This window comes from Elephas maximus, chromosome X (genome assembly GCF_024166365.1).
Source record: "Elephas maximus indicus isolate mEleMax1 chromosome X, mEleMax1 primary haplotype, whole genome shotgun sequence".
Lineage (NCBI taxonomy): Eukaryota > Metazoa > Chordata > Mammalia > Proboscidea > Elephantidae > Elephas > Elephas maximus.
In genome coordinates this window covers 42,377,649-42,404,929 of record NC_064846.1, presented here as the reverse complement: position 1 = coordinate 42,404,929, position 27,281 = coordinate 42,377,649, and the positions used below count along the sequence as shown (strand labels likewise).

At 38.3% G+C, this 27,281-nt stretch overlaps 1 protein-coding gene across 1 annotated transcript; it reads right to left on the bottom strand.

Moving 5' to 3' along the window:
• Positions 1-722: 722 nt before the first annotated feature.
• IL13RA2 (interleukin 13 receptor subunit alpha 2) lies at positions 723-24,987 on the bottom strand. Its single transcript, XM_049872375.1, has 9 exons — positions 24,894-24,987; positions 17,517-17,668; positions 16,123-16,276; positions 15,464-15,584; positions 12,583-12,767; positions 11,276-11,421; positions 9,173-9,317; positions 2,376-2,491; positions 723-797 (listed from the first exon to the last, which is right to left on the bottom strand). Exons 1-9 carry the CDS (start codon positions 24,985-24,987, stop codon positions 747-749), a joined length of 1,164 nt encoding a protein of 387 aa, XP_049728332.1. The 3' UTR covers positions 723-746.
• Between the last annotated feature and the right edge of the window lie 2,294 nt (positions 24,988-27,281).

Here is a 27,281-nt window from a genome sequence, read left to right as displayed (position 1 = left end):
GAATGTGCTTTTAAAAGGCTTACTAATTTAAGAAACTTGTTCTTTTTGTTTCCAAGCCACAGAACTCACACCATCAGAAAGCAGGAAATGTTGCCTGCCAACTAGTGGGGGGAAATCCCAAGCTTTTACAGTAGAGTTTGTGACTTCTGATTTTCAAATATGATCTCTAGTCAGTTCATTATTTTCAGCCTTTTAAACACTGCGTTCCTCCAACTTTTTTCTTTCATGAAATGTGAAAAACTCATTTAGGACTATGAATGTATTTAAAATTTCTTGCTTCCTTATCAATCCTCTCCATATAGGGTCACTAAGAGTCGGAATCGACTCAACGAAGTGGGTTTGGTTTTTGAATGGGTTACTTTTAATGCCAAGCAATCTTATTCCTGGTGAATGCACGCATCCTAAGTTCAATTTTAACAAACTAGAATCTCATCTTCCAACATTTGGCAATGTCTCTATGGCTTAGTACAAGTTACAAAATCACATTGTTTTATTAACACATCATTGAATCAATTCTGACCCATCCCTTGAATTTCCTACATGCAGCACTCTCACCAAGGATTTATGAGGGAAAAAAACCACTAACAGATTCTAGCAAATTTTCTACTAGCTGAGGGCTGAAGTGCTCTAAAACCTATTTAAATACAATGCCTTAAAACAAAATAAGACACATTTACCATTTTGAGGAAAATCAGTTTAATAAGTCTCATATTTGCCATTTGGCCATATGACTAGAAATTGGTGAATCAGCAGAGTGCTTCTTGCTGAGTAAAATCTTCTTTATTCGAATCAAAAACCTGAAATTAAGAAAGAGCTCCATTAATAACACATAGTCATTAACAACACAAACTATTTCACTGAGGATTAATAACTCAGATAAATAGGCAAAAAAGCATTCAACAGAGAAATAAAGTGAAACACTTCATATACCTTTACATTTCTATCTCTAATAAGATATTTTTCTCTTAGTCACAACTCCTTAAAGTCCACCAACCCATAGTAATCTCTCCATTCTCTGAAATTCTATAACAATCTGTATCACTCAAATAGCAATCATCTAAAACATTCTACAATGCAGGTTATATTTTTTGTATGTATCCTGTCTCCCCCAAGTAGAGAGTTAGTTCCTGGAAGACAGGACTACGTTGTGGAATTTTTTCTTTTATTGTGCTTTAAGTGAAAGTTTACAAATCAAGTCAGTCTCTCATACAAAAACTTAGATACACCTTGCTGTGTACTCCGAGTTGCTCTCCCCTTAATGAGATAGCACACTTCTTCTCTCTATCCTGTATCCCCCGTGTCCATTCAGCCAGCTCCTGTTCCCCTCTGCCTTCTCATCTCGTTTCCAACAGGAGCTGACCACATAGTCTCATGTGTCTACTTGAGCCAAGAAGTTCACTCCTCACTAGCATCATTTTCTGTCTTATAGTCCAGCCCAATTCCTGTCTGAAGCATTGGCTTTGGGAATGGTTCCAGTCTTGGGCTAACAGAAGGTCGAGGGACCATGATCTCCGGGGTCCTTCTAGTCTCAGTCAGACCATTAAGCCTGGTCTTTTTACAAGACTCCGGGGTCCTTCTAGTCTCAGTCAGACCATTAAGCCTGGTCTTTTTACAAGAATTTGAGGTCTGCATCCCACTGTTCTCCTGCTCCATCAGGGATTCTCTGTTGTGTTCCCTGTCAGGGCAGTCATGGGTGGTAGTGGGGCACCATCTAGTTCTTCTGGTCTCAGGCTGATGTAGTCTCTGCTTTATGTGGCCCTTTCTGTCTCTTGGGCTCATAATTACCTTGTATCTTTGCTGTTCTTCATTCTCCTTTGCTCCAGGTGGGTTGAGACCAATTGATGCATCTTAGATGGCTGCTTGCTAGCATTTAAGAAGACCCCAGACGCCACCCGCCAAAGTGGGATGCAGATCGTTTTCTTAATACATTTTGTTACGCCAATTGACGTAGATGTCCCCTGAAACCCTGGTCACCAGACCCCCGTTGTGGAATTTCTATGTGATCTTTTGCTTGTGGCATGCTAGTAATATGTTTCAGTCTACGTCCATTTTAAGTCACTCTTTGCTTTCTCCCAATCCTACTTTGCTCTCTCTTTCCTTATACTATACCCTAATATAGACGTAAATAGTACTTCAGGTTCAAAAGAATTATTCTTCTATTTAGACAAAAGTAAGACCACCCCAAAAGTAGCCTTTTAGGGTTAATTTTAAATAATGTATTTTTGACACTAGCATCATAATCCATACAACATCAATTGTACATTGTATAGTGTACAGGTAAAATTATAGAATGTAGGCCCATTTGTTCTAAATGCCAAGCATTTTTGGTTATCTAATCGGTTTCAGGCTACACATTATAATGTTACAGAACTTACCGTATTAAGTACAGCTCTTTGCTTAAACAAAATCAGTAAAGTTATTAACAAACCAAGTAATGAGACAAAACCAAATGGTACCATGAAATATATCAAAGTTTCCTTCCATATGTCACCTAGGATTAAAAGTCACAAAAAAGGGGGAAGGATTAGAGGTTTATAATTATTTTTGAAACTGAATTATTATATAAATAAACTCCTAGGAACTGGTGGCGAACTGAGTTATATTTGGTAACTTCTGCCATAGTTGCCAGTGCAAAGATATCACAGGTATCACTTTTGCACTTATTACATAAAGCAGCTATTTGACTGAACTGTGACATTTGTTCTTTTCACTTAGGAAAAAAAAATCCCCAAAGCACAATTCTTATTTTCTCACATGGCTTTGTTTAACGAGGACTTTGTGATTTTTTCATAACAAAATAATAAAATACTAACCAAAAGAACATGTCTTTTGTATCCCTTAACTATCCATAAGTCAAATTTTATATTATTTTAAATGCTGCTGTAGTGAGCAAGAGTTGGTCTTCAATAAAAGTTCCTGTCTGAGTGATAAGGCTAGTCTTAAAAGGCTACATTTTTAAAGCTGTCCCATATTGAGAGAGGATGAAGTTTTAATGGTTTTTCTGTATAGCAAGAAATGACCAATCACCAGACAAACTTAAAAGTAGCCAAAGCATGTGCGTCCAAAACCTGTATCTCCCACTAACTCTGGACTAATAACAAAAAAAAAGTTGCCTTCAAGTAGATTCTGATTCAGAGCATCCTAAATCCTATACCGAGACCCAATGCTCCAACCTTGCCCTCCCCCCTCCTTTCTTTGTCCTATTCCTTTAGGATGTTATAGTCTCCTAAAAAGTTACCAGATTCATATGCACAAATTGGTTAAGATTTGCAAGGATTTAATCCAAAGAGTGACTAACAATATAAATTTTCTGCCATCCTAGATAACGGTGGGAAGGCAGAAGGTTCCTTTCTTGAGGTTCTGCAAATCATATATAGGCAGCCATTTACCTAAAAGTCAATCCTGAAGAGGATATTTTTTATTTCTAAGAAAGTTATTGTCCTATTTTTCTGTAAATTAAATGATCCAACAAGAAATGTTCTACAAGAACTAAGATCACATGCAACTCATGAAATTCTTGTTCCTAATCTCAAAGTCCTTAAGATTCTACTAAGAGATATCTATCAGGGCAAAAGAAATCTCAATAATCAATATCATTGTTAAGATGGTATATAAAACATATACAAGGATGTATATCAGCATATCCACTTTAAACTATGAGTTGACTTACTACTAGATACAATTCAGGAAATTACTTGCTCAATGTCAGTTCCATAGAGTCTCCAGATTTTTTAGAGCAGTGACAAAAACAAAAAATGTAGAATCAGTAAGCATTTTTCTGATTCCATATATCTCTTGGCCAATTGAGTTCTCTGTCTAATTTTTCTCCATATTGCTTATATGATACCTGATATATTGGACTTCTTTGTTTATTATCTATCTCTACCCAACCCAGGAATAAAATACAAGTTCCACGAGGGCGGAGACTTCTTCACTGCGACACCCCCAGTGTCTGACAAGAGTCTGACATATAGTAGGTCCTTAATAAATATTTGATGAATGAAAAGGAACAATGGTACTACCACATTCACAATGAGACAATAGTGAAAAGGGAATTCCATTATACTGGAACTACCTGAAAGGAGATGCATGATTGATAGAGACACCAGTATCTGTGTGTATTGCATCTGTATATATATTTATACCTGTAATATATCTAAATACATGAAAAAGCAATGCAGAGTTTTTTACTACAACTTTGAATGAATACTAGTAATTTCCATTGTTAAAGCTAGTAGTACTGTGAAGGACAATCATATTTTCCTTCACTCTCTAGACATTTTAGCTTATATTTTTATTTATTATAATCACTTTAAATTAGTGTTGAAAGTGAGCGGAATATGCATTTTACATATCATGGCATCTTAGTTATAAAAATATTCCTTAGGCACAGTACTAGACACTCGAACACAAGTGTGTTGTTGCTCGGTGCCGTCGAGTCGGTTCCGACTCATAGCAATCCTATACACAACAGAATGAAACACTGCCCGGTCCTGAGCCATCCTTACAATCATTGTTATGTTTGAGCTCATGGTTGCAGCCACTGTGACAGTCCACCTCGTTGGGGGTCTTCCTCTCTTCCGCTGATACTGTACCCTGCCAAGCATGATGTCCTTCTCCAGGGACTGATCCCTCCTGACAACGTGTCCAAAGTATGTAAGACACAGTCTCGCCATCCTTGCTTCTAAGGAGCATTCTGGTTGTACTTCTTCCAAGACAGATTTGTTCATTCTTTTGGCAGTCCGTGGTATATTCAATATTCTTCGGCAACACCACAATGCAAAGGCTTCAATTCTTCTTCGGTCTTCCTTATTCATTGTCCAGCTTTCACATGCATATGATGTGATTGAAAATACCATGGCTTGGGTCAGGTGCATCTTAGTCTTCAGGGTGACAATCTTTACTCTTCGACACTTTAAAGAGGTCCTTTGCAGCAGATTTACCCAACCACATGTGTCTTTTGATTTCTTGACTGCTGCTTCCATGGCCGTTGATTGTGGATCCAAGTAAAACGAAATCCTTGACAACTTCAATCTTTTCTCTGTTTATCATGATGTTGCTCATTGGTCCAGTTGTGAGGATTTTTGTTTTCTTTGTGTTGAGGTGCAATCCATACTGAAGGCTGTGGTCTTTGATCTTCATTAGTAAGTGCTTCAAGTCCTCTTCACTTTCAGGAAGCAAGGTTGTGTCATCTACATAAGGCAGGATGTTAATAAGTCTTCCACCCATCCTGGTGCCCCGTTCTTCTTCATATGGTCCAGCTTCTCAGATTATTTGCTCAGCATACAGATTAAATAGGTATGGTGAAAGAATACAACCCTGACGCACACCTTTCCTGACTTTAAACCAATCAGTATCCCCTTGTTCTGTCCGAATAACTGCCTCTTGATCTATGTAAAGGTTCCTCATGAGCACAATTAAGTGTTCCAGAATTCCCATTCTTCGCAGTGTTATCCATAGTTTGATATGATCCACACAGTCGAATGCCTTTGCATAATCAATAAAACACAGGTAAACATCCTTCTGGTATTCTCTGCTTTCAGCCAGGATCCATCTGACATCAGCAATGATATCCCTGGTTCCACGTCCTCTTCTGAAACCAGCCTGAATTTCTGGCAGTTCCCTGTCGATATACTGCTGCAACCGTTTTTGAATGTTCTTCAGCAAAATTTTGCTTTGCTTGTGATATTAATGATATTGTTCTATAATTTCCACATTCAGTTGGATCACCTTTCTTGGGAATAGGCATAAATGTTGCTCTCTTCCAGTCAGTTGGCCAAGAATCTGTCTTCCATATATCTTGGCGTAGATGAGTGAGCACCTCCAGCACTGCATCTGTTTGTTGAAACATCTCAACTGGTATTCCATCAATTCCTGGAGCCTTGTTTTTCGCCAATGCCTTCAAAGCAGCTTGGAATTCTTCCTTCAGTACCATCAGTTCCTGATCATATGCCACCTCTTGAAATGGTTGAACATTGACTAATTCTTTTTGGTATAATGACTCTGTGTATTCCTTCCATCTTCTTTTGATGATTCCTGTGTCGTTTAATATTTTCCCCATAGAATCCTTCTCTACCGCAACTCGAGGCTTGAATTTTTTCTTCAGTTCTTTCAGCTTGAGAAACATCGAGCGTGTTCTTCCCTTTTGGTTTTCCATCTCCAGCTCTTTGCACATGTCAATATAATACTTTACTTTGTCTTCTCAAACCACCCTTTGGAATCTTCTGTTCAGCTCTTTTACGTCATCATTTCTTCCTTTCGTTTTAGCTACTCTACGTTCAAAAACAAGTTTCAGAATCTCTTCTGACATCCATTTTGGTCTTTTCTTTCTTTCCTACATTTTAATGACCTTTTGCTTTATTTATGTATGGTGTCCTCGTGGTCATTGCACAATTTGTCTGGTCTTTGGTCATTAGTGTTCAATGCATCAAATCTATTCTTGAGATGGTCTCTAAATTAAGGTGGGATATACTCAAGGTCGTACTTTGGCTCTCATGGACTTGTTCTAATTTTCTTCAACTACAACTTGAACTTGCATATGAGGAATTGATGGTCTGTTCCACAGTTGGCCCCTGCCCTTGCTCTAACTGATGATATTGGTAGCCAAAGAATGAGGTGCTGCTCTAACAAATACCTACAATTTGGAAGTGGTTTTGGAATTGGGTACCTGGAAGAGTTTTAAGGTCAGTAATAGTATGAGCTTAGATTGTGTTAAAGAGACCGTTGATAAAATTGTGGACCTCAAAGGAAATTCTGGTGAGGGAAAGGAAATTCAGAAAGAAGTGAGGAAAGCTATAAAGAAAGCTTCTCTTGTCTTAGAGAATACATATGGCACCAGTAACAAAATGTTGCTAAAAATGTGGACGTTAAATGTGCTTCTGGTGAGCCTTTGAAAGAAAGTAATGAACGTGTTTGAACGATGGAGAAAGGGCAATAGTTTTTATGCAGTGGCAAAGAACTTATCTGAATTATGTTCAAATGTTTGGTGGAAAGCAGAACTTTCAAGTGATGCATTTGAATATCTGGCTGAGAAGATTTCTAAGCAAGATCTTAAAGCAACCACGTGGTTTCTCCTTGCCGCTTATAATGAAAAGTGAGAGGAAAGAGACGGACTTAAAAATGAACTGCGCAAAAATGAAAACAGAACTTAAAGATTTGGAAAATTCTGTTCTACAACATAAGGACACGTGTCCTAGAGTGTTCAGGGACATGGCTACACACTCATTTGTTAAAGAGATTAAGCCTGTGACTGATGGATCTAACCAACTACCACAGCAGAAAACCCATCAGCTTAGACTGAAGCGGACAGAGAAAGAACAAAAGGAAAGAAAGCTACCTGCCTCTTGGAATTCTACAGGCAGACAGAGCTGCCTTGGTCTCGAAGAGTGGGACCATGGCCTCGGAGCCTCAAAGGGTAGTGCCACAGCCTCCTAGGTTTCAAAGAGTCAGAGCTTCACCAACTTGGTTACAGAGAGTGAGGCTGCCATTCAGTTTAGCCAAGAGGATGGGGCTGCTGAGGGGGCAGCGCTGGCATGCCAAAGGGGCTGACCGGGTGGAGTTTCCACTCAGATGGAGCAGGAGAATGGGGTCGCCCAAATGTGAGGGAACAGAGTTGCCATATCCGTGGGCCTTGAAGGTGGAGCTGAAGCTCAGTGCTGAGGGGCCTTAACCCAGAATCCAGAGAGCATGACCAACACCCAGAGTCTGAAGGGTGAGGCCATTGCCCAGATGATCTCAGAAAGCAGGGGATTGTTTTCAATCCTTGAGAGCTAATGTAATTTTTTTCTGCTGTGTTTTGGGCTTGCTTAGTGCTGGTTATTCTTTCTTTCCCTCTAATTTCTCCCATTTGTAATGGAAATGTCTACCATTGTACTTTGGACAACAGAACTTGTATTCCAGATTTCACAGGATCACAGATGAATAGGAATTTTGCTCCAGGATGGAATCCACCTAAAGTTTCACCCATGTTTGATTTAGATGATTCAGAAGATAAGATTATTGGACTTGGAGTTGATTTAAGACTTTTGCGATGATGTAACGGAGTGAATGTCTTTTTGCATATGGCAAAGGACATGAATTTTGGGGGGCCAAAGGGTAGAACATTATGAATTGAATTGTGACCCTGCAAAATAAGTATTTTAAATCCTAACCTCTGTGTTAATGAGACAGGATTAGTGAAGGGTGTGTCTTGAGACAATCTCTTTTGAGATACAGAAGAGATTAAACAAGCAAATGGAAAAGCTGAGATGGTGGAAGATTGATGCCAAGCCACGTGGAAATCTCCAAGGAACCAGGAAACAAGCCTAGGAGACAGGACCTGCTCCCAGAGCCAAGAGAGAGAAATCCTTCCCCTAGAGTCAGCGTCCTGAATTCGGAATTCTAGCCTCCTGATCTGTGAGAAAATAAATTTCTGTTTGTTAAAGCCACTCACTTGTGATATTTCTGTTATAGCAGCACTAGATAACTAAGACAGTCTTTGAGCTTCTCCATCATCTCTTTCTTTTGCAGAAAGTATGAATCTAGGAAAACTGGAAGTTGCCAGAAATGAAATGCATAAAAATCGATATTCTAGGCATCAGTGAGCTGAAATGGACTGGTATTGGCCATTCCAAATCAGATGATCATATGGGCTACTATGCCAAGAATGACAAATTGATGAGGAATGGCGTTGCAAATTCATCGTCAAAAATAACATTTCAAGATCTATCCTGAAGTACAACACTGTCAGTGATAGGATAATATCCATATACCTAAAAGGAAAACCAGTTAATACGACTATTTTTCAAATTTACACACCAACCACTAATGCCAAAGCTGGAGAAATTGAAGATTTTTACCAACTTCTGTAGTCTGAAATTGATCAAACATGCAATCAAGATGCATTGACGATCTACTGGTGATTGGAATTGCAAAAGTTGGAAACAAAGAATTGTTAGTAGGAAAATATGGCCTTGGTGATAGAAACGACTCAGGAGATAGCATGATACAATTTTGCAAGACCAACGTCTCTTTCATGGCAGATACCTTTTTCAACAACATAAACAGTGACTATACCTGTGGACCTCACCAGATGGAATACACAGGAATCAAATCAATTACATCTGTGGAAATAGACAATGGAGAAGCTGATACCAAATAACTCCAGTTAGATTACTATTCTTTTATCTCATACCTCTCCAGCATTGTTCTTCACTCCATTCACTCCAAATTCCAGTTTCTGAACAATAAATATTCACTTTGCTCTTTACTAAAAAGCACACTTGGTTGCTTTTATTTGATTTTCTTGTGATGCACATTTCATTTTCAATGGTGGTAGACTGAAAACCAAGGGAAAATAAGCTACCATCATTTGGTCTAACTGGAACTAGACAGATAACATTTGATTTGTCACTTTCAAAGTGGGTTTTGCTACATAAAAAATACATGCATCAAAAAGACTAGAAGGATGTATACCAAAATCCTAACAGTGATTATCTCTCTGGATGGTTGATTATTTTTTTCATTTTTTATTCTCTTCCTTACCTATATTTTCAAATTTGTCTGTAATGCTAATGGATTACTTGTAGTAAAGGGTAAAATTCCTAGGTGGCCATGGTGTTTATGAAGCCCCAGTATTTGGATGAGTGTCAAATTTTCCAGATTCCATAAACGGGAGATGCTACATACACTGAGTTAGCAGAAGATGGAGCAATCATGTGAATGTTCTATCTATGGAAGTTATAGAGCCCATACACAACAAAGTTTTGTTTGTTTGTTTTTCCTTATTGTTATTTTGGTTGACTGCCATCAGATCTGTAACAGTGCTCAGAGCTTGGCATGAAATTATACTTTCAGATATAAAAATGTGACAAGACCGGGTAGTCTCAAAGTAAAAAAAAAAAATCACTGAAGCAATTACTTCTATTTTGCATTTCAAAAAGCTGAAGAGTGTTTCTCATCCAAAATAATGGCTTTTCTTTTGTTGTAACTTACCTTGGGAACCAGCATAATATAGTGAAAACTTAAATGGACTGGGAATCCAATCTGGATTCTAGTACTAGCTGTGTAATTTGATTATAAATCAGTTCGCCTCCTTGGGACTCGGTTTTCTCATCTCAATATGAAATAAATCAATTTGAACCAGTGGCTCACCTACTTGTCTCTGTTGTTATTGTGTGCCTTACAGTCAATTACACTCATAGTGACCCCATATAACAGAGTAGAACTGTCCCATAGGGTTTTTCTAGGCTGTAATCTTTATGCAAGCAGATCGGCAGGTCTTTTCTCCCTTGGAAACACTCCATGGATTTAACCACCAACCTTTTGGTCAGCAGCCAAGCCTTAACCATTAGGCAACCAGGGCTCCTTGTCTCTGTTGTTGTGTGCTGTCTAGTCGATTCCAACTCATAGCGACCCTATGACAGAGTAGAACTACTCCACAGAGTCTCTTAGGCTGTAATCTTTATGGGGGCAGACTACCAGGTCTTTAACCTGCAGAGCCACTGGTGGGTTCAAACCACCAACCTTTTGGTTAGCAGCTGAGTGCTTAACCATTGTGCAACCAGGCCTCCTTTAACTTCTCTCTACCACTCTCTAAATTAGAAACCAATAAATAAAATTAACATATAACAATGTAGGGTCAAGGGCATCACCAATTGTTGGTGCTGGAGGAGAATTCATCTTGCAATCATTACCTACTTCCCCTGTCAGCCCCTCTTCCCCTGGCACAAGAAGTTCTCTTGTAGCCTTGTCAAACTCTGCCCTCGTTTTGACCTGAAAAGTGTTCCTCAAGAAGTGGTTTTGGTGTTTGATGTTTCTTTTTACCCGAAGCCTTTGCACAATCCATTTTAGGCCCTTGGCAACTTTAATTTTGTGACATATAATTGGAAATGAGGGACTAGATTGTCTCTAAGGTCCTACCAAACTCATTGCTGTCCAGTTGATTTCTACTCATAGTGACAGTATGGGACAGAGTAGAGCTGCCCCTCATGGATTTTCAAGACTGCAATCTTTACGGAAGCAGCCTGCCACATTTTTCTCCTCCAGAGCAGCTGGTGGGTTTGAACCACTGTCTAAGGTCCTATTAGCTTTAAAATTGAAAACCAATGAATAAAATTAACATAAAACAATGTAGGGCCAAAGGCATCTTTCTTTTACTCACTAGATTATTTGACTTTTCGGGGAATTTAACCAAGATACATTCCTCGTGTGGATAGCAACTGATTTGGGTTCTCATGTTTGCTATTTTATTTAAAAGGCTAAGTCTATGATTTTCCCAAATAAACAATGTTCTTACCACCCTGGTTGTATCATCTTCTGTTACTAAAACTTCATAAATGAAACATGCCGCTGGAATGGGACCTGCGGGCACGCTCCATTTCAGGATAACTTCATTTGAATCCTTCAGAGTAAGACTAACGTAGTCTGGTGGCAAAGGTTTAACTGAAAAGCAAAAGGAAACAAATTCAACATAGAGATTGTTGATTGTTGAAGCTTAGTAGTAGCCCTTATCAAAAGCTAGGGATGCCTAGTAACAGAAGTCTCTGGGGATAAACTAGGTGGCTCAAGACGATTCCCTATGGTGTGAGTTGAAATAAAATTTGCTTGTCAACAGATAAGTTTAATGAGAAACTTGGTTATCTTGGAGGTATTAGTACGTCACATACTGACAAATATTAAAGTAAGAAGATAGAATTTAGAAGACTTGAAATCATTGCAATCCTTTTTCCATTTTGTTGCATGAAGAACAACCACAGCCAGAACTACGAATACTTCTATTAATGTTGTTGTTGTTAGCTTCCATCAACTCAGTTTCAACTCATGGCAACCCCATGTGTGCAAAGAACTGCTCCATAGGGTTTTCAAGGTGGTGACCTTTTGGAAGCAGATCACCAGGCCTGTCTTCTGAGGCAACTCTGGGTAGGTTCAAATCACCAACATTTTGGCTAGTAGTTGAGCACTTAACCATTTGCACCGCCCAGGGATTTCATAGCTGACTCTTATTTAGTGTTTACAATGTGTCAAGCACTGTACCAAGGATGTTACATCATAATTGCATGCATGTCTCACAACAGACCTATGAGGTGGCCCTGTATTATCCTCATTTTACTGGTAAAGATATTGAACAGAGATGTTAAGTAACTTGCCCGAAGTCACAAAGTTTGAAAGTGGTAGATCCAAGATTCAGAGTTCTGACTGACTCTCGAACCTATTGCTCTTGCAACTGTTAGAACTGAGAGCATAGACTAAAAAAATATTCAATCATCTGCCTTTTTGAAGCCTGGGAATATGTAATTCCACCATTACTCCATCACTAACACTAAATCAAAGTGCTGTGTAGTAGGCCAATTTTTTGAAGCTGGGAAATTGTGAGTGTTAAATAAAAATGGCATTCTAGCCTTCATTTGGTTCCTTGCTTCCATACTTTTATATTTAATAAGAGCTTCCCGGAACACTCTGTTGGCCCTAATTTTTCTGGCTTTACATTTCCGTAAGGCTCTCTCACTTTCTCTCTCTTTCTGTCTCTCTGTCTCCCCTGTCATGTGGGTGTAAGTGGCCTAAACTAGAAACAATGTGTTAGAAATTGTTTGCTTATTATATCACCTATATTTTGAAGCTGAAAAATGAAGTAGCTGGGTCTGATAGCCGTGGATCGTGATGATCCATTAACACAGATATAGAAATCTTTATAGTCTGGTGACTTCAAGGAGGGAAAACTGCATCCAGTATTTTGTCCATTAATCGTCATATAGTCATCACACTGCATTGGGTGGTCCAAGCCATCATACCTGTAAAAAGAAGTATTATGAGAATTTTATTTAAGAGTATCTTACTAGTATCAGAGTACTCAATTTTCAAGTATATTAACATGTCAAATTAATTTAAAAAAATCATTTAATAACATGCAATATTTATTGAGCACCTGTGATGTGCCAGACCCTGTGCTAAGTGACAGGGATACAAAAGAACAACAGACATCGACCATGACTTCATGGAGCTTACATTCTGTGGAGTCCTCACAGAACCTCAAAGACATGTACTTAGGTTCTGCTGACTCACAAACAGGGTTTGTGAATCAAAGAATAAGATGCCTATTAAGAACACCCGATTTTATAGAAACAATTTTAGATAGTATCACGTTTTATATTGTTTGCGGAAACTATTTTAGAAAATAAAAGCAGATTAAAAAATAAACTTACAAAATATTGTTATGTTTAATAAAAGGAAAATGCTCTGAGGATACAACAGACATCAAGTGATAAACCTCAGAAAGGCCAACAGGAAGGCAAAAAGAGATAGAAAAGAAGCAATTGTTTGGCAAGTAATTGTCTAATTTCCTATTCTCTCAGGGCGGATAGCTTACCTTGCAAAATGTAACATTATCTGTAAATGTAGCCAGAATTCCCTTTCAAATATGTTCAGTATAGCAGCTAATAAGGTTCTGATACAAATATTTAGACTCTATTAAATTCACTTTATGCAAAGTATTTAGGCAGAGTTTCCAAAATTGTAATCTCTTGGTTAATACACTTGATTAGAGTTTGGGAGACTTGAGGTCTAGCTTTGATTTTACACAAATTTTTTGTGTGACAGTGGGAAGCCTTATGATACCATTATTTTCAAATTTCTAAAATGTGAATATCCCTCACTACATCACTAATATGACACTAAAATTATGTTATGTTAAACATGAACTAGAAGGTACAAGAGGGCAGGGACTTAGTCTTTTTCACACTTGTATTTTTTTTTTAATCTAGAACCGTGCCTGGCATTTAGCAGATGCTTAAATTTGTTGGATTAATGAATACGTTAATTAGATGCAAATGACCTTAGGAATTTCCCCATCCAATTCCAGATAAGAAAACTGAGACGCCAAGAGGAAAAATTATTTGTCCAAGGTTATCAGTTAATGATGCCAGAGAAGAGACTAGAACCCAGTTCTCAGGGTCTCATTTATTGCTTATTCATTATGATTTTCTAAAGCAAGATGTCATCATAATTTGGGTCAAAAACTCACAAATAGTAACAATTCATTCTCTTTTTCTGTTATTTAATAAATACATGCTACTATTCTACCATTTTACCAATGCTTTCATCATTTTTTGCATTCATTAAATGAATATTTAATTACAGCCTATTTGTTTTTTTTTATGAGTATGAGTCGGAATCAACTTGAGAGCAAAGGGTTTGGGTTTTTTTTGGTTTCTGAGCATAGCACTGTGAAGGTAAACCCAAACCAAACTAAACGCATTGCCATTGAGTCAATTCTGACTCATAGCAACCCTATAGGACAGAGCAGAACTGCCCAATACGTTTTCCAAGGAGTGCCTGGTGGATTTGAACTGCCGATCTTTTGGTTAGTAGCCGTAGCTCTTAACCACTATGCCACCAGGGTTTCTGCTGTGAAGGTAGTCAAGAGAAATACATGAAACAGTTCGTGCCCACCCAGGCCTTAGAATTTTAAGAGAAGAAACTAAGTATACATATATGAGAAAAATTTAAATACCATCTGGACAATAAATAATTAGTTATAATAAAATTCAGAGAAAAACTGAACACAGGTTGACATGACCAGTAAAGGATTAAGGAAATATGATAGCAGATGGGCCTTAAAGGATGCATAAGAGTTGGTGAAAGAGAGAGGGAATCAGAGGGCATTCCAAATGGCAATGCACACAAAGGCATAAAAAGCTGTGACATGTATGAGAATAAAAATTTAGAGAAGGATCTAAATGGACTGGAATATTCCCCTTGGTGATAGTAGAAGGTAATGTTGAGAAGGGAGGCAGAGACTTGACTGCCAGCCTGGATTTTATCCTGGAGGCAAAAGAGTGTCAGAATTTGTTGATCCATGTTACCGTGAAGCAATTAAAGAATGAAGGAGAGGGAAGAGTCAAGATGGCTCCAAGTTTAAAAGTCTTGGTAACAACAAAGTTAAGACAGTCAGAAACAGGATACAGTTTGATAGAGTCCGGCTTCCTTCAAAGGCAAGAATATAAAACATGTCAAAACTTTTAGTTTAGAACTCCATCTATCTAAAAGATTTTCCAGTTGCTGTTGAGTCAATTCCGACTCATGGAGACCCCATGTGTGTCAGAGTAAAACTGTACTCCACAGGGCTTTCAGTGGCTGATTTTTGGAAGTAAATCTCCAGACCTTTCTTTCAAGGTGCCTCTGGGTAGACTTGAACCTCCGACCTTTCAGTTCGCGGCTGAGCGCATTAATCATTGGCACCACCCAGGGACTCCATCTAAAGGGTACAAAATTTAATCCTGTACAGGTCCAGTACAGGAAAACATCTTCCAGTAGCTATAGCCTGAACCCCCTTACTCCCATTGAAAACCTCCAATATTTGTAAACAACCATCATCATAAATACAACACTAAATTATAAATTTGATTTAGTGAAAATGCAGTTATTATACTGTGGATTAATTTTGATAGATTCTTACTTAATATGGAATTCAAATTATAAGAATACTTACCAGTAAAACAAATTGTAATTGGTATCAAGAGGGACATCCATGCCAGGTTTCCAAGAACAGAATAAATATAGCCAGTTGTAATATACACAATCCATATCCTGAATTTTAGTTTCCACATTTCCTAAGAAATGAAAGAGCTGTAAATGTTTGAAATGTCTGGTGATGAATAATTTGGGAAACCACTAAGCAATTTTATTTCATTTCCTTTGGCCTCTCCGTTTCATTTTGCAATCAACATAATCAGGAATATTTCTAAAAGAGGATGCAGGAAATCACTTCACTCTAAGTGGAGCATGTAATATGAAAAACTTTTGAGGGCTCATTTACTGATATTAGTGTAAACATATTCAAAAGTATGAGTTAGTAATTATGGAATGCTCTGAGCAGGTGAGCAAACGCTGACATATATTTTTACTAATATGACTAAACAACTGGGAACTATATCAACCTAATAGCATGTATTTTTTGAAGAACATATTTGCTGATTTAAAGAATTAAAAAAGGCCAATCACTCGCTCCTAAGAAGGATTCCATTTCGTGCCACATTGTCACAGTATCTATTATAGGTCCAGTCTGGTGCATAAGAGTTAAGGGACTAACTTATTCCCCATATGAATTACTTTAATGATATTAATTAGGAAAAGAGAACTTTTTTTAACCTTGTGGTGGTGTCCAATAAGTAGCCTCTGACCACAAACTCCGAACTGTTGATTCATTTGTGCACTGCTGTGGCAGAAGTGTGTGGATCTTTGCTTCAACGCCCTTGTTAAGATCAAACCCATCTTTGTAATATAGATTCGTAGTAATAATGGTCTGTTTGATTAAAAAAAACGAGACAAAGTCAAGCTTAGAAACAGCCATGATTAAACCCATTGCTGTCAAGTTGATTCTGACTCATTGTCAGACCCTATAGGACAGAGTAGAACTGCCCCATAGGGTTCCAAGGAGCGGCTGATGGATTTGAACTGTTGACCTTTTGGTTGGCAGCCAAGTTCTTAACCACTGTGCCACCAGAGCTCCAATAAAGCTAAGAAGTCATTAATAACCTGGAGAGTACCTAATATCTAAGACACTCTTGATTATCTGATACAATGCCCCAGATATATTTCTGGCAGAGTTTACCTCCATGTATCATATAATTGCTTGAAGTCATTTGAATCTTAACCTCTCATTAAAATGGAGAAAAAAAAATTCTGCAAGGGAAAAAGGAAAGCTCCATGGACAGGAACTTGAGCTATAACCCACTGGAAATCAAATAGATGATTTTCACATACTTTCTCCATATTATTTGGCAAATGATTTATGACCTTCCAAAGACAATATGAAGCTTCCAGGAATCACATAAAGTAAAAAAAAAAAAAAAAAAAAAACTAGAGGCAAATGGAGTTACTTGATACCAGAGAAAGCCAGGCAAATTTTGAGCTCCTGGTAGATTAAAATCATGTATTTTTTATCCTGTATTCCAAATGCCTAGCAGAGTGCCTGGCACAAAAATTGCTCAATAAATGTTTTATTTGAATTGCTTCTTGAAACTGAACAGCATTAGAGGGTAAGAGAATAGTTTGCATAACAGAAATCTTTGAATTAACATGCTTGTTGAATATGTACATAGTTAATAATTCAATAAGCTTTCATTGAACACTTAATATAATACATGCAAAGCATCATGCTGTGTTCAGTAAGGAGGGTACAAAGATAAATAAGGTTTGACTTCTATACAGAAAAAGCGTACAGTCCAGTAGCATATATAAGACCCATACATAAATACACAAATAACTGTAAAATGTGGCAAAATGTGTAAGCACTCTTCAAGTCCATATTCCATGGGACCAAGTTTTTTTTTTTTTTTCCCTGTCCTTCCAAAGATAGTCTTAACAGGGGTGGAGTGATAATGTTTGTGGCAGGATGCTCAGGAGATAGCAGCAGTCCTGGCAGCTTGTTATATCCTAATTATAGTTATTCAAATATGGGAATTAGAGTTGACACTGAAGTCAGGAAACACTAGAAATCTCCTAATAATCACTCTGATATTGCAAGTGCAAGCATTACTTACCTTCCAGATTTTGCTACCAAAGTTTCGGTATTTTAATTCATATTCTACTGTGCATTCCTTAAAATTATCCAGAAACAGCGGAGGTTTCCATTGCAAACAAAGATAGCCTAAATAGCCAGGATCTACTATTTCAAAATCCTGAGGAGGATTAACTGAAATAAAATAAAATAAAATATTTCTTTTTGTCTTGTATTTTATGACAAAGTGTTAAATCTAGATTACTTCCATTTGTCCAACCGATAAATGGATAAACAAAATATCCATGTCTTGGAATATTATTTGGTCATAAAAACAAGTGAAGTACTGATACATACTACAACATGGATGAACCTTGCAAACATTAAGATAAGTGAAACAAGCCACACACAAAAGATCACATATTGTATTATTCCATTTACATGAAAAGTCCACAATAGGCAAATCCACAGAGACAAAAAGCAGATTAGTGGTTGTTAGAAACTGAAGGGAGTGTGGGAAATGACTACTAATATGTAAACAGGGTTGTATTTGGAAGTGAAGAAAATGTTCGGGAGCTAGATAGGGGTGATCACTGCACAACTTTGTGAATATACTAAGGACCACTGAATAGTGCACTTTAAATGGGTGTATTTTATGGCATGTGAATTATATCTCAATAAAGCTGTTCAAAATCTAGGTTACTGCTGTGCATTGGCCCCCTCTTTAAAAAATCAAATATGCAAAATATTTTGTTACATTAGGAACAAAGCTTTCATTTTACAAAAGGGAACTTCATAATGACAAATACAAAGTCACATAGAAACAAAAAATTCAACATGGAGTTAGCTCTGTGGTCATGTAGACCAGAATATAGTCTAGGATGGGAAAACTATTACATACACCTCTCTAATAGTAAAAACCAATCAGTAATCACTCAGAGTTTACTATATGCATATAACATTGTGGCAGATCCGAAAAGGGGATTATAAGCCTAAAATAGGACCACTGTAGCTTAACCTTTAACTCACTTTAGAATTTGGGGAACAGGCAGATTTTGTTGGTCCACTCTGGTTAATTGAATCCTCTAGTTAACTAAAAGTCAGAGCTATTCCTAGAGTACAGCAAACCAAGGCCACTCTTTGGAGGGCCTCCCAAAAAAATGACAGGCAGCTGAGTAGAATGACATCAGGGAAACAGCCAGTTTTGTCTTGTTTTGTTTTGTTTGGGAGGGGGGCTGGAGGAGCAGTGGGAGGCAATGACTCTAACATCTGATGATTTAAAAAGCAACAAAATGCACACCCACATATATATGTATGCATATATACATATTCATAATACGTTCAATAATTCTATAAACTTTCCTACTAGCAAATCTAAAAGTATTGCCCTCATATTGCCTTTTTGCTAATAATTTTCCTCTCATTGCTGCCCTGTAGTTCATTTTAGTACTTACTTCACTTCGTAATACTTATTGAGGTGAGGGAGAGACTCCACAGAAAGAAATTGTGGAACAAATTATGATTTGACCAGGGACCTCCATATACCTATAAAGAGGATCCCTATTGAGGATGAAATAACAATCCTAGTTTTTCAACCTTGTGGTTAGAAATCTTGGTCAAATGCATTCCTCTAACTACCTCTGCAAAAAGAAAAGCACATTAGACATGATTTAATAATTCTATAGTTATTTTTCAACTTTACTCTCAATCTCTGCAGAATTTTTTTCTTATATGTCTGATTATCATAAAAGTCAAGGGTAAAACGTCCAGACTTTCTGAACCAGTTGAGACTAGAGAGCTCCCAGAGACCATCACCCTGAGATACTCTTTAAACCTTAATCCAAAATCATCCCTTGAGGTCCCCTTTTAACTAAAAAATAGATTGGCTCATAAAATAAAGAATATCACCCATGAGTAATGTGCTCCTTTAAAAAATCATCCACATGAGGCCAAATATTCAAAAAGAGTACAACCAAAATGAAATGAAGGAGAATGATGATACGTTATGAAAAATGTAACCAATGTCACTGAGTAATTTGTATAGAAATTCTTAAATGGGAACATAATTTGCTGTGCAAACTTTCACCTTAAACAAAAATAAATATAAATAAAAAAAGCCATTAATCCACCTATGGACAGCTGATCTTCAAAAAGGGCCAAAGTCTTAGGAGCCCTAATACATGGCATAAACTGTATACAAAACATTATAAAGAATGTAGAAGAAAAACTAGATAACTGGAAGCTCCTAAAAATCAAGCACCTATTTTTATGCTCATCCAAAGACTTCACCAAAAGAGTAAAAAGACTACCTGCAGACTGGGAAAATGTTTTTAGCTATGACATTTCTGATCAGCACCTGATCTCTAAAATCTACATGATACTGCAAAAACTCAACTGCAAAAAGACAAATAACTCAATTAAAAAATGGGCAAAAGATATGAATAGACACTTCAGTAAAGAAGACATTCAGGTAGCTAACACATATATGAGAAAATGTTCACAATCATTTGCCAGTAGAGAAACGCAGATAAAAACTACAATGAGATTTCACCTCACGCCAACAAGGCTGGCATTAATCCAAAAAACACAAAATAATAAATGTTGGAGAGGCTGTGGAGAGATTGGAACACTTCTACACTGCTGGTGGGAAGATCAAATGGTATAACCACTTTGGAAATCGATTTGGCGCTTCCTTAAAAAGCTAGAAATAGAACTACCATATGATCCAGCAATCCCACTCCTTGGAATATATCCTAGAGAAATAAGACCCTTTACACGAACAGATACATGCACACCCATGTTTATTGCAGCACTGTTTACAATGGCAAAAAGACGGAAGCAACCAAGGTGCCCGTCAATGGATGAATGGATAAATAAATTATGGTATCTTCACACAATGGAATACTACACATCGATAAAGAACAGTGAGGAATCTGTGAAACATTTCATAACATGAACCTGGAAGGCATTATGCTGAGGGAAATTAGTCAGAGGCAAAAGCACAAATATTGTGTAAGACCACTATTATAAGAACTTGAGAAACAGTTTAAACTGAGAAGAAAACATTCTCTTGTGGTTACAAGAGGGGGGAGGGAGGGAGGGTGGGAAAGGGGCATTCACTAATTAGATAGTAGATAGGAACTACTTTAGGTGAAGGGAAAGACAGCACACAATACAGGGGAGGTCAGCACAATTGGACTAAACCAAAAGCAAAGAAGTTTCCTTAATAAACCGAATGCTTCGAAGGCCAGCGTAGTATGGGCAGGGGTCTGGGGACCATGGTTTCAGGGGACATCTAAGTCAATTGGCATAATAAAATCTATTAAGAAAACATTCTGCATCCCACTTTGAAGAGTGGCACCTGGGGTCTTAAACGCTAGCAAGCAGCCACCTAAGATGCATCAATTGGTCTCAACCCACCTGGATCAAAGGAGAATGAGGAATACCAAGGACACAAGGCGATGACGAGGCCAAGAGACAGAAAGGGCCACATGAACCAGAGACTCCATCATCCTGAGACCAGAAGAACTAGATGGCGCCTGGCTACAACCGATGACTGCCCTGACAGGGAACACAACAGAGAACCCCTGAGGGAGCAGCAGAGCAGTGGGATGCAAACCCCAAATTCTCATCAGACCAGATTTATTGATCTGACTGAGACCAGAGGGACCCTGGTGGTCATGGCCCCCAGACCTTCTGTTGGTCCAGGACAGGAACCATTCCCGAAGCCAACTCTTCAGACATAGATTGGACTGGACAATGGGTTGGAGAGGGGTGCTGGTGAGGAGTGAGCTTCTTGGATCAGGTGGACACTTGAGACTATGTTGGCATCTCCTGCCTGGAGGAGAGATGAGAGGGTGGAGAGGGTTAGAAGCTGGCAAAATGAACACAAAAAGAGAGAGTAGAGGGAGAGCGCAGGCTGTCTCATTAGGGGGAGAGTAACTGGGAGTTTGTAGCAAGGTGTATATGGGTTTTTGCGTGAGAGACTGACTTGATTTGTAAACTTTCACTTAAAGCACAAGAAAGAAGGAGAGAAAGAAAGGGTCAAAGTCCATTAAGTGGGGAAGAGACAGTCTCTTTGACAAATGGTGCTGGCAAAAGCAGATATCCATCTGTAGAAAAATGAAACAGGATCCACACCTTACACCATACACAAAAACTAACTCAAAAATGGTCCGAAGACCTAAATATAAAACCTGAAACTATAAAGATCATGGAAGAAAAAATAGGGACAACTCTAGGGGCCCTAAAACATGGTATACCAACTGTCTTAGTCATCTAGTGCTGTTATAACAGAAATATCACAAGAAGATGGCTTTAACAAAGAGAAATTTATTTTCTTACAGTCTAGTAGGCTAGAAGTCCAAATTCAGGGTGTTAGCTCCAGGGGAAGGCTTTTTTTTCTCTGTTGACCTTCTCATCAATCTTCCCCCGGACTAGGAGCTTCTCCGAGCAGGGACCCCGGGTCCAAAGGACATGCTCTGCTCCTGGCACTTCTTTCTTGGTGGTATCAGGTCCCATGTCTTTCTGCTCACTTCTCTCTTTTATATCTCAAAATAGATTGGATTAAGACGCTATCTAATCTTGTAGATCTCATCAATATAAATGCTGCTAATCCATCTCATTACATCATAGTGACAGGATTTACATCACATAGGGAAATCACATCAGATGATAAAATGGTAGACATTCATACAATACTGGGAATCATGACCTAGCCAAGTTGACAAATATTTTGGTGAGACAAAATTCTATCCATGATATCAACCATAACTAAAAATAGCAGAAGATAAATTAGATGAATGGGACCTCCTAAAAATTAAACACTTATACTCATCAAAAGACTTTTCCAAAAGAGTAAAAAGAGAACCTACAGACTGGGAAATAATTTTCAGCTACAACATATCTGACAAGGGATTAATCTCTAAAATGTATAGAAAAACTTCAATACCTCAACAGCAAAAGACAAACAATTCAACTGAAAAATGGGCAAAGGACATGAGCAGACACTTCTCCAAAGAAGACATTCAGGTGGCTAACAAACACACGAAGAAATGCTCAAGATCATAAGCCTTTAACCGGAACCACACTCATTGCCATCGAGTCAATTCTGACTCATAGCAACCCAATAGGACAGAGTAGAACTGCCCCATAGGGTTTCCAAGGACTGGCTGGTGGATTCAAACTGCTGACCTTTCAGTTAGCAGTCAAGCTCTTAATCACTGGACCACCATTAGCCATTCCCTAAACCCAGTGCATCCCTAACCGTTAGCCATTAGAGAGATGCAAATTAAAACTACAATGAGATGCCATCTCACCCTGATATCAATGGCACTAATCAAAAAAATAGAAAACAAGAAATGCTCGAGAGGTTGTGGGGAGACTAGAACTCTTACACACTGCTGGTGGGAATGTAAAATGGTACAGCCACTATGGAAAATGATACGACATTTCCTTACAAAGCTAGAAATAGAAATACCATATGATCCAGCAATCTCACTCCTTGGCACATACCATAAGAGCCATCACATGAATAGACGTATGTACATACGTGTTCATTGCAGCAGTATTCGCAATAACAGAAAGATGGAAACAGCCTAAGCGCCCATCAACTGATGAATGGATAAACAAACTGTGGTACATACACACAATGACATACTATGCAGTGATAAGGATTAATGGTGAATCCGTGAACATCTCACAACATGGATGAATTTGGAGGAAATTATGCAGAGTGAAATAAGCCAGTCGCAAAAGGACAAATATTGTATGAGACCACTATTATAAAAAAGCAAGAAAAGGTTTACACACAGGAAAAAAACATTTTTTGATGATTACCAGGGAAGGAAGGGTAAATTACTAAATAAATAGAAGACTTGTGGTAATACTGGTGAAGTCAAATGCAATAAAGGCAAACGAAGACCCTGAATGGAAAGCAAGAACAAAGGGCAGCTACGGCAATTACTATAACATAGGTAATCCTGCTACGATAGTATTAACAAACAATAATTTACCAGGGGATACATAGGTAGATAGGTTTGGTAAAGAGGCGTGGGAGGGTGCATAGGTTAAGCAAAAAAAAAAAAAAACAAGCCTGTTACCATCAAGTTGATTCCGACTCATAGCGACCCTATAGGACAGAGTAGAACTGCCCCATAGAGCTTCCAAGGAGCGCCTGGTGGATTCAAACTGCCTACCTTTTGGTTAGCAGCCGTAGCAGTTAACCACTACGCCGTCATGGTTTCCAGATATAGGTTAGGTTGTGGCTATCTCTACATACATATTTGTAGATGTTGCATGTATACCAATATAGACAATAGAACACACAAGGGGTACAATCATGGAAACTTCTTATGCACAACCAAACACCTTCCTGGACAAAGATACTAGTCTTGAAGGCTATGGATCATAGACCCAGGGGTACATCTACATCAATTGGCATAACAGTGCATAAAAACAATGTTCTATATCTTTGCTGAGTAGCATCTGGGGTCTTAAAAACTTGCAAGTGGCCATCTAAGATACAATTAGTGGTCTCTTTTTTTTTTCCCATCCGGATCAAAGAAGAATGACGAAAACCAAAGACTCAAGGGAGTGATTAGTCCAGCGGACTTATGGACCATGTGCACCACAGCCTACAAGAGCCCAAGCCCAAAGAACTAGATGGTGCCACTACCAACCACTGTGACCGGAATCACAAGAGAAGGTCCCAGACAGAGCAGGAGAAAAATGTAGAACAAAAAATCAAATTCATAAAAAAGACCTGATTTACTTGCCTGATAGATACTGGAGGAACCCCCCCAGACTACGACCTTAAGAAACAGCTCTAAATTGGAACTGCAGCCATTCCCAGAAACCACCTTTGAGCCAAGTAATAGGTAGATCTATAAAATAAACAACACCCGAAAAGATCATGTTCCATAGAAGAATCATAAGAGACCAAAAGGGCAACATTTGCCCAGAAGTAAAGATGAGAAGGCAGGAAGTGGTAGGAAAACCAGAGGAAAGGAAATGGGGAACCCAGGGCGGAAATGGGGGTAGTGTTGACACTACAAGGATTGTAACCAACGTCATGGAACATTTTGTGTACAAGTTTTTAATGGGAAACTAATTTGCTCTGTAAACAAAATAAAATGTTAAAAAAAAAAAGTCAAGTGTAGTCATTAAGGTAAGATTCTAGTCAGCTGGGTACCAGGCAATGAGGTTCAGATATTTGACCTATTTGTTAGAAAGGACTATACAAAAGTGTATGAAAAATGTCTGGCTAGAAAGAGCAAATCTTTTGCACATGGACTTCCCGACACAATGCCAATAACAACCCATCTACCTGTCGTGCACTTCCATAAGGTAGATTAAAAAGACAGAAAATATACTAATTTTAAAACTACCTCATTAAAATCTATTCAGTGTGTTGGTTTACCTTTTATCTCAGGGTTTGAAGACAAAACGTAGCAGAATGATGTGCAAATAAGAACGGTAAAGAGGCATCTGCTATCCAGATGGATGAAAGTCATTTCTCCGCCTTCTAATACTTGGAAATTGCCACCCTAAAAGGGAAAAATATAACATTTAACATTATCTTACTCCAAATAATCAAATGACTAAATGTCATTTAAAATACTTTGGGGAGCCCTCTGTGTGTTTTCTACCAAGAATTGGGACAACTGTGCTCCCTTGGACTATGGAAACAGACATAATCAATACTGGACTTAATATAATTGGAAAGGGAGAATTCTAGACTCATCCTTCTTAGAAGAGTAAAAACAAGGCAGAACAAAAAGCACTACAACAGCTCATCCCCACACACACTTTCTACACATCACATGCCATTACCAGGATCAGGTGGTTTTAAGTGGCCTTCAGAGTGAAGACTGAGCCAGACCCACTAGAATGTTCGAATTAGTTTACAAGGGAAATTATGGCATCATTAGTCTCCGCAGCAATCCTCTCCCCTAGCAACAGAAAACAAACTGACACATACATATACCCTTTTCTGAGAAAAAAGAATTGGAAAGTTATCTTACTACTGAGAAAGCTCAGAACCTACACCAAAGCCTCAGGTAATTCAGAACGTTGCTCCATTTCTTCACAAATATTAAATCATCATCTTTTACTCTCATACCTGTTCCACTTTAACCTGTGTTTTCTGTGTCAGTAAATGGCCTCACCATCCTCCCAGTTGCTCAGATAACAAACCGAGGAATCTTCTTCAATTCCTCCCTCTCTCATCCAATCTCTCCGTTATCCCTTTGTTGTCAGTTGCCATGGAGTTGGCTCGGACTTATGGCGGTGACCTTATGTATAACAGAACAAAATGTTGTTCTGTTCTGTGCCATTAACAGTACTATTTCCTAAACTGAGAGATTTTCTTGCCCAGTCTAATCCACTCTCCACACCACATATACCAAGAACGGTCTTTCTAAAGGACAAATCTGAACTTAAGCCCCTTTTCTTAAAACAACAACAGCGCTTCACTGCCACAGAATATAATTTAATCATGTTTTTATTCTTGAAGAATATTTGTTCTATGATCAAATTTGAAAGGATTCATGCCTTCACATTTCCACCCGACCCCAAAATACTCTCCTTTCAAAGAAAAATCACTACTCCTAGTTTGACATTTTTGAGTCTATATTCCTGGAACTAACAATTTCACAGGAAGTTAAAGATTAAAGGTTGCTTATCCCAACATTCAGGGACTACCTTTCTTTTCTCCTGCTAGATTAATTAAGTAGGACAGATCTTCTTTCACCACCCCAGCCTCTTCATCTTACCTGGTCCAGCCGTAACCCTTGAATACTGTTAAGCATCAGTTAATACATCATAGAATCTTGGGATAACTGTTAAAGGGCCAGCAGTTATACTGGATACAATGCTGGTCCAGTCCTTTATATATTGGGAAATGAAACTCACACTTGTCGTAGATTACACAGAAAGTTAGTAACAGAGCAGGAAGTAGGACAGAGATGACATGATTCCCAGTCTAGTGCACTACCACCTCACTATGCTGGGTCTCAAATGCTTGACTCAGGATTATGAAAGCTTTTCCTCTGGGACTCCATTCTTTTTGTAATTAGCTAGCCATGCTGAATCAACACACTCTATTTTTATTCATTCTATGCCTCATAGGCTCATAAGAGGATACTAATTCGCTTACTGAGATCCAAATCTCTCTCATTTCCTCCTTTCCCACTGGTCAGCTCACTAAAGCATCTGTAAGTACTAGGTATGTTTGGTCACCAAAAGGCTACAGACCTTCCACAGAACTGCTCTCATAGATTGAAATGAACATGCTGGTTAGTTTTGGGTTCAAGGCAATAACACTGACAAAGAGAAATCCTTCCATATTACCCGTAAGGTCTAAGACAATCAGGCTTCCCTTAAAATGCTCTCAGAGAGAGACTAACATTTTCTCTCCCCTATCTGTTCTTCGCTATTTCATAGCATTGTCATGTGCAGTATAAACGCTAAATTGTTGCTTTTTTGTTAGGAGTTGCTGTCAAGTCAGCTCCAACTCATGGCAACTGTAATAAATGCCAAGTAAGGAGTTAAAATCATTTGCTTCTATTCCGTTTAGAGGCTACTGAAATCTGACTCAGGTGATCAAATGGCATTTCCTGGATCAGCCCAACATATTTAGACAAAAGTAGGAAATGAGATAGCTGGCTTCCTAAGTCACTTATCTATAAACCCTAACAGAAAAAAAAAAAACCAGAAGTTCCTGATTTATACTTAGGGTCCACCCTAGCCTTATGTTTTGTTTTTTTTTTTACTCAAATGAACATGAAGACAATCCTTTCCTCGGCTT